Source organism: Linepithema humile, chromosome 5 (assembly GCF_040581485.1).
Source record: "Linepithema humile isolate Giens D197 chromosome 5, Lhum_UNIL_v1.0, whole genome shotgun sequence".
Classification (NCBI taxonomy): Eukaryota; Metazoa; Arthropoda; class Insecta; order Hymenoptera; family Formicidae; genus Linepithema; species Linepithema humile.
Window position 1 is genome coordinate 9,690,761 of NC_090132.1, and position 13,934 is coordinate 9,704,694.

At 35.3% G+C, this 13,934-nt stretch overlaps 3 protein-coding genes across 8 annotated transcripts in view; 1 reads left to right on the top strand and 2 right to left on the bottom strand.

Moving 5' to 3' along the window:
• The window catches only part of Sulf1 (Extracellular sulfatase Sulf1), a 73,721-nt gene extending 72,028 nt beyond the window's left edge, over nt 1-1,693 (bottom strand). For all 4 annotated transcript variants that reach the window (XM_067354971.1, XM_012370113.2, XM_012370115.2 and 1 more), the window contains exon 1: nt 1,248-1,693. The gene's annotated coding sequence lies outside the window, so the exon portion shown is untranslated. The remainder of the gene's footprint in view (nt 1-1,247) is intronic.
• Nucleotides 1-13,934, top strand: part of TppII (Tripeptidyl-peptidase II) — a 93,414-nt gene that overhangs the window by 73,028 nt on the left and 6,452 nt on the right. The window contains exons 4-13 of one of the 3 annotated variants that reach the window (XM_067354972.1): nt 9,541-9,727; nt 10,369-10,497; nt 10,626-10,793; nt 11,575-11,735; nt 11,858-12,021; nt 12,107-12,439; nt 12,602-12,871; nt 12,958-13,269; nt 13,402-13,558; nt 13,644-13,831. In XM_067354972.1, coding sequence (XP_067211073.1) covers nt 9,566-9,727; nt 10,369-10,497; nt 10,626-10,793; nt 11,575-11,735; nt 11,858-12,021; nt 12,107-12,439; nt 12,602-12,871; nt 12,958-13,269; nt 13,402-13,558; nt 13,644-13,831 — 2,044 coding nt within the window. In that variant the 5' untranslated portion in view covers nt 9,541-9,565. Of the gene's footprint in view, nt 1-9,451; nt 9,728-10,368; nt 10,498-10,625; nt 10,794-11,574; nt 11,736-11,857; nt 12,022-12,106; nt 12,440-12,601; nt 12,872-12,957; nt 13,270-13,401; nt 13,559-13,643; nt 13,832-13,934 lie in introns of those variants that run through there. The other 2 variants (XM_067354974.1, XM_067354973.1) reach the window with 2 other exon arrangements.
• Uxs (UDP-xylose synthase) lies at nt 4,876-9,319 on the bottom strand. Its single transcript, XM_012370117.2, has 5 exons — nt 9,038-9,319; nt 7,007-7,585; nt 6,813-6,926; nt 6,404-6,724; nt 4,876-6,329 (listed from the first exon to the last, which is right to left on the bottom strand). The coding sequence occupies exons 1-5, from the start codon at nt 9,096-9,098 to the stop codon at nt 6,061-6,063; spliced, it is 1,344 nt and encodes a 447-aa protein (XP_012225540.1). The 5' UTR covers nt 9,099-9,319; the 3' UTR covers nt 4,876-6,060.

Here is a 13,934-nt window from a genome sequence, read left to right on the forward strand (position 1 = left end):
ATACATTTAAAAAATCGACAATTAGCTTTATGTTTGCGTAATCATAATTCCGTGCGATTATATTTAGCAATTCCACAAACGTGGATGCTTTTGAATGACGCAACTTTTATTGAAAAACTTTTCTCTTCTTAATCCGTTTACACGTTTCAGCCAAAATAGTCCGATTCGAATTATTCCAAGTCATACAATTACGCTATTGTACACAAAAACCGTGTACTATACAATTACACCATTGTGCATATGCTTCATTGCTCCTTTTAAATGTGCTTCATGCGGCACGCGCTTTTATATAATATGCAACGCATAAACTTCAAAAAGCGACAGTCACGAATGCTTTCCATTAAAATTCAACAATACAATTTTCACCGATAAAAGATTTAAAAAAAAATGCAAACAATTTTTTTAGAAATTAATTCAATATACAATTTAAAGTTTTTAAATTATAGCCATCGAGATAATAGAAGATTGAACAAACTGGCCTTTTCGTGTGAAATCTGTTTTCGGTGAAAAACGTTTGTAACGCTGTCGAAATAGTGTATGAAATAGTATATGAAGGTTTCGGACACATTCTTTGAATGAGTAAGGCCTATTGAATGGGATGACATATGCCATACCGCTTTTTTTTCATGACATCACAAGACCGGCTCGCTGATATTTATGGTAGCATCGGTCACGAATCGGCCTACATGAAATTTACTTCAACAAAGAATAATACATTGGTGTGACGGAAGTGTATTTTATATTCTGTCTGAACGTTGGGGGGGGAACTGCATTAACAATGGAGAAAAAAAGGTAGTTTCTTTGCTCCAGCTGTATTTTAAGATTAACAGAATTATATGTTATAATTTATACATTTTGCAATATCATTATCACACGAGAAAATAATCAAAGTTACAAGTTACAGCACTTTAAAAACGAAAGAAAATAATTTAAAATGAAATAAAACCGCCTAATCTGATCGATATAAAACTTCGCGAAAGTAATCTAGATCGCAAAAAATAAAAGTATTATGTAAATTGCGGCCACGCGCGTGATTTAAAGTAATCACGTCCAGCCTAATCAATATACGCATACATCTGTGAACCGGTATGTATTTTAATCCTTCGAGTTACATACCTTTAACACCGATAAATTTATACAACGCGAATGAATCGAGCGTTAAAGGAATAATCGCGTGAAAAGTGGCTGCGCGTCGGGAATTCGCCTGTTCACTTGTTTTCAAAGAGAGAAAAAAAAGGAAGACTCACCTATACGCAAGAAAGGTCCAGCCGACGATATCGGACTTTCATCGGCGAACGCCGCTTCCTGACGGTGAAATTTAATCGACGGCGCGTCTTCTCGTAACCTGAACCGGCGGCAAAAGTTCGACCACACAGAGCCGGGGCGATTGTAGTTGAACGAACGAATGCACGTGGCGACGAGGCGGTTTCTCGAAACACGAACAAACCGGTTCCCGTGACACAACCTCGCAACACGACGGTCGCGATCAGACTGAAGTCCCCGACGTTCTGTGGCCGCCGCACCGTCCAGCCTGGAAACAGCTGCTCTCCCCCTGCGCGCGAGCCAGAAAACTGCGCGCCGATCTCGGCCTTATGAGTCCTGCGGCACGCCAAGTGCATCTTTCCGCGATGCCCTCCTCTCGCACTCCAGTGCAAAACCGGTGTCCTGGCGGGTGGGCGAGGAAATCTCGGTCTCTTCTACGCCGAAGTAATGCGTATATAAATGCAGTCTATTACGGAAGAGCTTAGTCGCAGACATATGCGTGGGAGATGTGAAAATGAAGACTGCGGAGTTTTACGGCAATTAAGTAGTGATAGAGCTTACATTATCCACTTTTCAAGATTTGTGATGGAAATTTCGTATTTTCTGGATCTTTTTCTTTTTTAATTGAGTTAGGACTTCTAATCTCGGAATTTTTACATTCTTATTTCGAAATGATGCGTGATCGGCGTGACTAACTGGTTACGATACTTCTTTCGATGATTCTCGAAACATACCGCTATAAATAAATTAAATAAATACAGATAACTTTAGGTATATCATATAGGTATATAAGATAACACAATCTCTCTCTCTTTCTCTATTTCATATTGTGTCAAATCGTTTATAATTAAAATAACACATTTTTCGCATTACATCAACATAAATTACATCAGTTTTTTTATTGTAATGTTTATGTAACTTACATTACGTCTGTCAATAATTTGAAATTTAAATAATTCAAACAATTTGAGAGCTTTAATTGGATTTTCTGCGTTCCATGTTAGTATTTATTTCTATTATTTCGCGATATGTATAAACATATTAAAATTGTTAATTTTTGATTTGCACCTTTTTCAAAATGAGAAAATCTTTGATACCAACGTATTGCACTAACCGTAGGGTCATTCACGCGGCGCCGGATGGTCATTGCAGACGGTGTTGCCCGTCTCATTGCGGCCATGAACGATGCACATACACCGGCTAGATATTTTTAGATCATGAAAACGCACGACGTAACAAAAAAATTGGAAAACGCCACAGTCGGGACAAATTGCGCCCGCCAGCATGAAGAGCGGAGCATACAAAAAAAAAACCTCCCTAATAATCATAAATGGCGAGGTGTCAACGAGAAATATTCTCATAAATTTTCGTTTTATACCAATCGATAACGATTATATCGAGCCTCCGACCGGACGAGAATCGAAAGTAGTCGTAAAATTTTTAGAAAATAATATCGAAAACGCTCGTATATTACGGCCGGGTAGTAAAATAATTTTACTGAAATCCCTGTATGTTTTACACGCCGGACGTTTGGATTGTAAGGAACGCGAGGGGGAGGGCTTTTATTGCCCGACTGTTAACCCGCATCGGTTGTTATCGTTACTCGCGAACATCGCCTCGCAACGCCCGGTAACACCTGTGCCGTGACGCGTTTCCGCGGCATGAAACATCGCAGGGTCATGACGCACTTACTCTCACTCCGGAAACTCGAATGGGATCTTTATCGCGTCCGTGCAACTTTGGTTACTATGCAATGTAACTATGATCCCATGCCGAACTTTGCATTTGTAAGTTTCTCATGGTCGAAACTTGACTTGGGTCTTCCGGACTCGACACTTCGAGTTCGGGCGATAAGCCGAAGTTTCAAGAAAGTGCCCTGTACGCAGTCATCTAATGTTGTCAGCACTCGTAGGCCCGTGTCACGCCGAAAGCACGCTTGTTAAGTGTCGACGGACCCTACGCCTCCGTAAACTCACCGATTATCTCGAAATGACATCTTCCGTATCTATCTTTCTGTACGCAGCAGTCTTTAATCTCAACAGATGTGTGCTTTTCCAATCTACGAAGTGGAACAGATTAAATACAGTTCACTTGCCCTTTGTGCAATTTATCAAGAGAAAAACTGATTTATTTAATTTGTTCCGGAGAAATTAAATGATACTACTTAATGAGACCGTCTACCTTCGGGCTCACTGACGCAGATAGATGTTCGGTCGCGACTACTTTCGTACCGCGTTTACATAAATCTCCCTTGAAAAAGTTCGCGAATGTTTGCCAGATATCCGGGAAATCGCGCGAAGTCGTTTATTTATCCTCTATAACGCATTGCGGATAAATTAACCTTTATACGTACGCCGTGGTGTTTTTATCGGCACGATATTTATTTTATCGAGCTGAAATCAGTGAAGTGTCAAGAACACACGCGCCGCAACTTCTCCTGTCCCTGTCGCTGTTGTTTTTCCTCGGCCGCCTCGAGGCAGTCGTAATTACAGTTTCATAGATCATACGTGAATATAATTTGACTGCCTATATAATAATAATTCTCAGGCGCATTTGTCATAAGGAAATTGTACGAGATGTTGCTCGGCTACTTTGATCTTTCTCGTCGCTGTGCACGCATACGTGTACATTTGTCAGTGCGATGTCGAGGAACCACGTCGATACGCGTAAACGCTACAAAAGCGCAAGTCAGTCTTGTTAACGTGTGTATCCTAATGACAGCTGTTCGAGAAGAGAAATATGTAATGCGTTTCAGCTATTTTATCAAAAGATTGAAAAATGCTTCGCAGATTATTTAAGAGTTAACTCGAAATATCGTTTCGAATTTCATTCGAATTTAATTAAAATTGCGTCCAATCGTAAATGCGGAAAGAACAGCTAAGACAGATTTATAATTAAATTAGTTTTTTTTTTTTAAGCACGTAGTCACTCGCCATTCACGTGCTCTTTAAACTTCGAGTCAGACGTAGACTTCGTACGAACGCCTTTACAACGATTAGGTCATCATCGTCACCCCGGCGGCACTTTCATTTGCGCCAACCGAGTCGCCGAGTATATCCCGGATGCGATCATTATCATTAAGAATCTTACCGGGCCTTATATCTCTCTTCCACTTACTCTTCCTTTCATCTTCCGTTCGTCTTTTTTTGAAGAGATGAGACGCGGTCGACCACGCGCGCCCTGTCATAGCCCACGCGACACCTATTACGACCAATCGGCCCTTCAAATAGTCGCACTAAACGACACGGACTATTCTTCAATCTTGTCCTGGAATGCATCGCTCATAAATGGTCGCTCATAAATGGTCGCGCACACAATAGGATTATATTATCTAGTCATGCTCGCCGACCGGATAAGAATTAGTGACGCGTTATGTAAGAGTGAGAAATTTGTTGAAGCAGGCTGACAGTGATTCATTTCGTGAAATCAAATTTGTTATCTTGGAGATTAGAAAATTTTTAAATTTAATAAATTAATTTAAAAATTTAAAAAAAATTTTTTTATTAGCTTTTTATACTGCTTATACTTGAAGAGAAAATAAAATAAAAATTTGGAGAACAAATTGTGAAATGACATTATATCATTATGAAAATAATGATGTTTACATTGAAGTATATGCTATATCCAGCAATGTACATATATTTTTATGCTTTTTGATACAAAGACATTCGTTTACATATGTTTTAATGCATAGTTATTTACATTATATTTTAGATATTATTATATGTTCATTTTATTACTCTTATACGAAAGGAATTTACTGCGATAAACTAACATCTTATCATTTTTGATAGCGACAATGTAGGAATTAATTAAATTGTACCTATATTATTATTATGTAAAGGATACATTATCGTAAAGGTGGCTTTTTTCTGCTATTTATATATAAAATATAAAATTACTTTCCTGCTTATACGTTGTTTGTTGTTACAGTCTCACATTTTTATGATTACACTAAATGTGTATCCACACTATATTTTTATATCATATAACTGTAATATATTACAAACATTATTTTATCGGCATTGCCATCCGCTTCGATGGCGTTGTACAAGAATCCACAAATTTTTTACCGCTATACTTAAATAACTTAATAATATAAACATTTCTTAATATTCTATATTGCAAGTACATTTTTGATATTATAACTATCATGACTAAGACAATAAAATCGAAAGCGAACAATGTTTTGTGGTTACTATATATACTTTTATACACAAGAGCTTATAAACGAAGTAATTCCATGTTCAAGCTTGCGATTTTTAATATATTACAAAGAAGAAAACAACATTTTCTTATATTATCGGCACCATTTTTCAATTCTACTTTTATGTAAATTATAGGACCGCGTACATGAAATAAAAAATGTACAATTATGAAATAAAAAAAAATAAAACATTATCTGTACACAGAAATAGTGATAGTGCTCCAAATAAATAGTACAAAATAAATTTTAAAACATATTTAAAAAAATATATTAACACATGAACTATTTATATATTATAAATATATTTCAAATATATGTATAAAAAATTACCGAAACAGAAAGAGAAAAATAAAAATACATTTTAAATTATTCTTGTAAAAAACGTGTTCTATGCGTATGATAAAAAAGTTTAAGAGATTGACTAATCGTGTATCGCGATACATTCGTTAGTGTATATTCATTACTGTATAAATTACGTAAAATTCAAATTGGACGGGGATTTTTTTGGCACATACTGGTCCATAGCGTAATGGCACTTTCACGCCACTTTTGAAAGTGGATACATTAATCGTATCGCTACACTTGATCCTTTAAAGCTGTTCTACTATATCGTGATCGTTTTTGTAAGAAGACTGCTTAAAACTATTTTTCTGAGAATGCTTTGTTCTTTTTAATTCTTTAGCAAAGTATATTATAGTTTTTTTCAAACCTTCAGCTAAAGGAACTTTCGGTTCCCAATTGAGATATTCCTTGGCTCTTCTGATATTCGGTCTTCTTCTCTGCGGGTCGTCCTCGACTGCTGCGAGTTCGATTATTTCGCTAGTAGCGCCGACCAAATCTTTTATCATGCGCGCAAATTCTGTAACAAATTGTTGTGTTAACTTTCAGATGAATAAAATCAAACAATTATGATGTGCAAAATAGGTGACTTACCTTCGATCGTGTGCTCTACGGGATTTCCGATATTCACGGGTAAGGTATAATTAGATGCCATTAGCGCTACTAATCCATCAACCAGATCGGAAACATACTGAAATGATCGTGTCTGTTTTCCGTTACCATAAATTGTGATTGAATCATTTTGCAAAGCCTGAAGGATAAAGTTTGACACGACGCGACCATCATTCATGTGCATTCGGGGACCGAAGGTATTAAAAATTCGTGCGACTCGCACTGAAACGCCTTCTTGTCTCATATAAGCGTAGCTCAACGTCTCGGCAACCCGTTTTCCTTCATCGTAACATGCTCGTGGACCTGTATTTCAATACATTTTCCGTGAAAATGTTAACAATTTACAGGAAAAAATACACTTCTTAGCACGACAAAATATTCAGAATCTTACCGATGGGATTTACGTGGCCCCAGTATGTTTCAGCCTGCGGATGTTCATTCGGATCTCCATATACTTCCGACGTGCTCGCAATTAATACTCGCGCGCCGACTCGTTTCGCTAGTCCTGAAATATCGTCAACAAGTTACGCAACGTTATCTTGAGCAACTCTGTTTTCAAACACTTTTTTTTTGTCGATATCTCACCCAACATATTTATAGTGCCTAAAGTGTTCGTCTTTATTGTTTTCACGGGGTTTAACATGTAATGTGGCGGGCTGGCCGGGCTGGCAAGATGGTAGATCTCGTCGACTTCCAGATATAATGGTCTCACGATATCGTGGTGCACCAATTCGAAGTTCTCGTGACCGACCCAGTGCTCCACATTTCGCTTTCTGCCGGTGAAAAAGTTGTCGACGACTATAACTTCATGTCCAGCGAGCATTAGGCGATCCACCAGATGAGAACCGACGAAACCTGCGCCACCCGTCACTAGTATGCGTTTTCGATTCTTATAATTTAAAAATTTCACCGTCGGAAAATCCTTCGCCACTCCGTTCTTGATCGCTGCTTCCAAATGCTGCAGCTTACCCTCCAGTTCGCGGATGCGAATCTTCGCTTCCTCGATGTTCTTGATGTCGTCGGATATTTCCTCCTCGGCTTCGTGAATTTTTTGCGTTCCAACCTCATTGTTGTCGAAACTGACTTTATTCCTAACTACGGCGCGATTTCGGCCAAAGGATCGTTCTTCTTCTGTAGTCACCAGAGTTTTGTAAAAGCCCAATACTATTCCAAGCGAAGAAAATCTAGTTATTACGAATCTAGTCATGCAGACATATTGCTTGACACAAATTTCACGATAATGTAATAATTATAATGTTAAAATTGGAATTAAAAGATATAATAATGTAATTGTCTTGCAAAAAGTATTTTTTTATGAATAAAATCAAATATAAATTTATTTTATTGACATTTCGTATCAGACAGAATATTTTAGGGAAAAACATGAGAAATCGCTTTCACATATGAATTTTCGTATCATTTCCATCAAATTATTTTATGAAATTTATAATATTTATATAGATTACATCTTAGCAAACGTGATAGTTTATAATAGTTTATTTAAAATCAAATATGACGTCTACGCGCAATAGTACGCTCCAAAAATTCCCCACTCTGTACTGTTTTACTCAATCTCTTGCTCAGCGTTCAGTGATCTTTAGCGCAAATGACGGACATTACGTAAATTATGCTGTATATTCGTACTCTGAAAAAGCTTTTTGGTTGCCAGTAAGTAATATGAAAATATTATTGCATTAATTTTATGAAATCGTTGTTGTTTTATGGAGAACAATAGAATAAAAATAGTATTCGAAGGAAAGTATATTCCACAATATCCGCTCAATAATATTTATTTGCGTATTAAATATCTATTAATCATTTAAAATTATTGGGACATTTGTCAACACTAAACAAATGTTGATAACATTTCTTGATAATACAATAATTACAGATGATTCAAGCCACAACAATTATACAAGTGCGCTTTCCATTGAATATCATGATTTTATACATTTCAACTTATAATTGAAAACGGAGAAATATAAAAAATTCTATAAAATCAAACAAAAATATTTGTCAGCGTATTCAATTTATTTAACAAAACGTTCTTCTTACAATAACTTTTCGCTATATGTTCTAGACTTTTATTTTTCGAAGGTTGAATTTTATCCGCACATGTAAAGTAGGAATTATGACACTTTGCTATTTTTAACATAAAGCTGTAGTTGTAAGCATTCTGCAATACACTAATAGGAATATTCGTATACATATGTCAATGTAATTGCGTAAACAAAATATTTTTAAAAGAAAAGTATGTGTCAAACAAAATTCAACATATAGATTACACAATTTTAAATAGAAAAGAACAAAAACATTGAGATTTAAAGTCATGATCTTGCAAGAAGTTTGCAAGGTCAGAAGCGGAAGTAAATACGTATTTTCAAAAGCAGTGAGTGCAAAAATAAGACCAGGGGAATTTGCAATTTCAAGAATTTCAAATTTGCAATACGTTTGACTATAACATAAAGGCATAAATCAAATATTTTTTAATGCAAAAAATTAGAACATGGAAAAGAAACAAATTGGCTTGTTGAATTATGAAATCCGACAATCTGACAATTTCTTATGGTGAAAAGAATCACTGCTCCTGAAAAATTGTAATATTTTTAAACTCACCTAATAATATACAAACCGTGAAGATTGCAACCTGCTTCATCTTTCGTTGCGTGACAACCATACTTTAAGTTTGCACATGACTCGCTCGAATTGCGGTTACGTCATTCCCACTTCGGCTTATCGAATAAGTGCTGCATTCTTTCGTGTAGTGGAAAATATGATCGAAAGCCAGTTTGGCTATTTATTCAAAATAGGCGAGAAACATAACCTCTCATGATCAACTACACATTCAATCGCGTACATCTGATCTGCTACTAACCTATACACAGTGTATCTGTAATTATTGACGTGATGCTAGATGCAGGTGCTACCATCTACAGTTAATATGCCAAAAACTTCTCATACGACGCCGAGACTGTTGTACCGTTCGTCACTAACTGTCATTAACATAACCTCCTCAAAAACGGACGCATCAGCACGCACGCAAGCGCAGATCTTATTTTTTGATTGATATATAAGGCTGTGGCAGTACAAAGGAAACATCACAAGTGGTTTTCTTACAGTCGCGGTGGCAGTGGCATTCGAAACATGGCAGACGTCATTGATTGTAATTTTCCTGTTTGGGGGTTGCTGCCTAAAAAAGAGACGGGTGTCACTCAATTCCTCACCAAATACCCCGAGTACGATGGACGGGGCGTCATCATCGCGATCCTCGATTCCGGAGTGGATCCTGGAGCTCCTGGTATGCAGGTAAGTGAGGGCAAATTTATAGCTTTGATTATACATCGATGTCTCCAGGATTCCGCAAAGCGCTATTTTATTGTTTCTTAGCCGTCCGCTCAACTCTTAAAATACGAATGTAAAATTTCACGTAAATAAATGTATCTCAACCAATAACTATCATCTACCACACTTCTTTCTCTTAATTATCTTTAGTACTTCATGTATCTTAAAAACTATCTACATTGAAAGATAAAATAAAAGTCATGCTATTTGCTCTTTCATGGAACGATCATTTTTGGTCTAAGATATTAGGGAAAACTTTTTTTAATGCCAGCAAGCTAATTTTATTATTGACTTCTTTATGTTAATAATTCAGAATTATTTAACAGCTAAGATTTTATTTTATTATAACAATTTTGATTTTGTAACTATTTTTGTACCATGTCATGGCATATGTCAGTACAATGTCTTTGTTCTACAATTTGAATATTTTACAATACAAGTCATGCAGTTTGATTATTTCTTAAATAATTTTTTATGTATTGTACTTTGCAGCTTTTGATAAATTGATATTTTAAGGACTGACTAAACATATTATAACTTCAATTATAATTTTAAATTAAAGAAATATTAATTAATTACTTATAAATACAATTCTTGGGATTTAGATGACATCAGATGGAAAACCAAAAATTATTGAAAGATTTGACTGTAGTGGAGCAGGAGATGTAGACACTAACAAAGTTGTTCAAGCACCAGATGGATATATTAATGGTTTAACTGGTCGTAAATTAAAGGTATGTTTAATAAATATTATATATTGCAACATTTTTTATTTTGAAAAAAAAAAAGAATAAAATGTTGTGTTATATATTTTATAACTTCATAATTATAGTACATACAAATCATAATGTTTAATTCTTAGGTTCCATCTACTTGGAATAATCCTAGTGGACAGTATCATATTGGTTTAAAAAATCTGTATTCATTATATCCTACTAAATTAAAGGAAAGAGTAGTAGCAGAGCGTAAAAAGCATCTTTGGGATGATGGACATAAGACAGCACTTGCAGAAGCTTCCAGGCAATTACAGGTATATAATAATATTATTAGTTTGACTCTTAGAGCTCTATGCTGCTGTTTTTTCGGTATTGTAATATTGAATTCTCAAGTTTTTTTATACCAATGTTTTTATTGAAACTTTAATTGTTTTTTAATATGTATGAAATATTACATTAGCCTGTCGATTTCAACGATTTAAATGTAGGATATTAATAATTCTTTTATTTTCAAGTATTTTCAAGTTATTTATTTCATATTTTATATCTTGAGATAAGTTTAAGTTATAATTTTTATTTTTTACAATATTAAAGTAACACTTCTTTTTGCTTTGTCATCTTACTTTATATATATAATTATAATATTGCTGATACATCATAATTATTGGAAACATTGTTTAGCAAGTTGTAATTAGAATTTTAGTTCATGTGATCCAAAGATAGGAGTGTTGTGAGCATGTCAAATCATGCAATTAAATGAGGCCGCTATTTCACAACACACGTCACAGTGATCCGTATCTAATGCTATATTTGTATTTGGCAGATTGATCTATTGTAAAGACATTGATTCCATTGCATAATGTTCTCTTAAGCAAATTATATGAGTGCTATGTATAGCATTCTTATTAATTTTGCAGTGTTATTTTTATATTAAGATGTAATCTAAATTATTATTAATATACAGAAATTTTTAGAATCTAAGATATATATATGTGTGTTGAACTAAATTATTGTAAATCGAAATCTTATAGCATTATTAGCATATAGTTTTATTAAATAAATCCATTTCAATACATAAGTAATTATAACATGTAGGAATTTGAGAGCAAGAATCCTCAATTATCGACTGTGGAAGAAAGACTGCAGAAAGAAGAACTTGAAGCCCGTGTTGAAGTATTGAACAGCCTTGAGAAAAAGTATTGTGATGCAGGGCCCACTTATGATTGCGTTGTTTTTCACGATGGTAACATTTGGAGGTAATCTTATTTCGAGTATGTTGTAATTCTAAATTTGCACATACTTATATATTAAAAAGTTTAAATTGTTTACATTATGTTTACTTTTTTAATTTTATATCTATTTTTTTTTTCTGTAATAGAGCATGTATTGATACTTCTGAAGAAGGTAATTTAGAAGCTGGCGTTTTCCTTGGTGAATATTCTGTCACGAGGGAATTTGCTCCTCTTACTCAAGAAGATCAGTTAAATATTAGTATTAATATTCATGATGAAGGAAATACGTTAGAAATTGTCAGCTTGTGTTGTAAGTACAGGAACAAACGCATTGAAGTCGTGTAATATTGAGCGTCAGTTTTTATTAAATTTCTTTTGATTAAATCATATTACAGCAAGTCATGGTACACACGTGGCATCAATCGCGGCTGCGTATTTTCCCGATAATCCCGAATTAAACGGGGTAGCACCAGGTGCCCAAATTATTTCGCTAACTGTCGGTGATGGACGTCTTGGTACAATGGAAACTGGAACTGCTGTTGTACGAGCAATGATTCATATTATGAAACGCAAAGAGAAGGTTCACGTTATAAACATGAGTTACGGAGAGCACGCTCACTGGTCGAATACAGGTAGAATAGGAGAACTGATGAATGAAGTTATTGACGTATATGGTGTATCCTGGGTTGCGTCCGCTGGCAATCTTGGACCAGCTCTATGTACTATTGGTAATTATAATAACATTTCACTGACATTCCATCTGCTTCTTAGAATCAACCTTATCGCTTGATGTGATTTTTCCAGCACCATTACACTCACGGCGTAAAATTAATTTTTTTCACACAACGTATCCAGACATTTTATACCCAAATACTTTAAAAAAATTATAGGAACACCTCCTGACATCAGTTCAAACAGTATTATTAGTGTCGGCGCATATGTGTCGCCCGACATGATGGTAGCTGAATATTCTTTAAGAGAAAAGATGGCAGGCATGCCATATACTTGGTCCTCCCGTGGCCCAATGATAGACGGAGGTGCTGGTGTGACAGTGTGTGCACCAGGAGGTGCTATCACCAGTGTCCCAAATTTTACACTTAGGAAAAGTCAACTTATGAATGGCACAAGTATGGCAAGTCCACATGTAACTGGAGCAGTTGGTACGTATTGAACTTTCTATCTGTGATTACACTAAAGCGAGCATAATTATGAAAATGTTCTTATACCGAACTTTTTTGTATTTCAGCGGTTCTTATATCGGGCCTTCTCGCCAAAGGTTGTCCATATTCTCCCTATAGTATAAAAAGGGCTCTGGAAAATACCGCTCTGTTTGTATCCAATTTAGATCCATTTGCACAAGGCTCTGGCCTATTGCAAGTCGAACGTGCATTTGATAATCTTGTCTCGTATTGCGATGCTCCTGAAAGAGACATTCGATTTGCCATTAACTGCGGCATTAACAATTCGAAAGGTATTCATATGAGAACGGGTATCATTGATCGTCCAAAGGATTATGCAGTTACTGTCGAACCAGTATTCATAAATAGTGAAAATATAGGTAACACTTGGAAAACTTTTTTTATTATTTCAATACTTGTGATACAAAAGATATCTGTCTAGAGAGAATTATATAAAATTATATATTAGCTCTAGGGAGTCATATATAAAATAAGTTTATATTATTTTGCAGATCCAGCACGCAAAATTGACTTCAATCTGAAGTTAACACTTGTGTGTGATGCTTCGTGGGTTCAATATCCAACACACTTGGACTTGATGCATATGCCTCGTGCTTTTGCGATTAGAATTGAAGCTTCTAACTTACCAGAAGGTGTTCATGCAACCAGGTAAAAGAAATATTCTGCATTTTTATATAAAAAATTCTGAATTAGTTGCAAGTTTAAATTTATAATGTTTGTTTATAATTTTTAGTGTGCGGGCATACGATGTAACCAATGTCGCGAAAGGACCAGTATTCCAAATTCCTGTGACTGTCGTCCAACCAATGACACTTCCGAAGACTGCTCTTCTTCCAGACTTAACATATACAAACATTTTATTTAAACCTAATACGATTCAACGTCATTTTATTCTTGTTCCGGAAGATGCTACTTGGGCAGGTAAGACAGCTATCTCGTTGTGTATTTTATTATTTCATACAATCTGGATATCAATGATAATGTTAATATCATAATATCATATGTTAATATATAATAATTTGCT

Excerpts from the sequence above, each read along its gene's own strand:
- Uxs (XM_012370117.2), bottom strand. The coding sequence starts at position 9,098 with ATGGTTGTCACGCAACGAAAGATGAAGCAGGTTGCAATCTTCACGGTT. Across the intron at positions 7,586-9,037 it reads CACGGTTTGTATATTATTAG|TATTGGGCTTTTACAAAACT; the intron begins GTGAGTTTAAAA and ends CGCTTGGAATAG. Across the intron at positions 6,330-6,403 it reads CGTAGAGCACACGATCGAAG|AATTTGCGCGCATGATAAAA; the intron begins GTAAGTCACCTA and ends AATTTGTTACAG.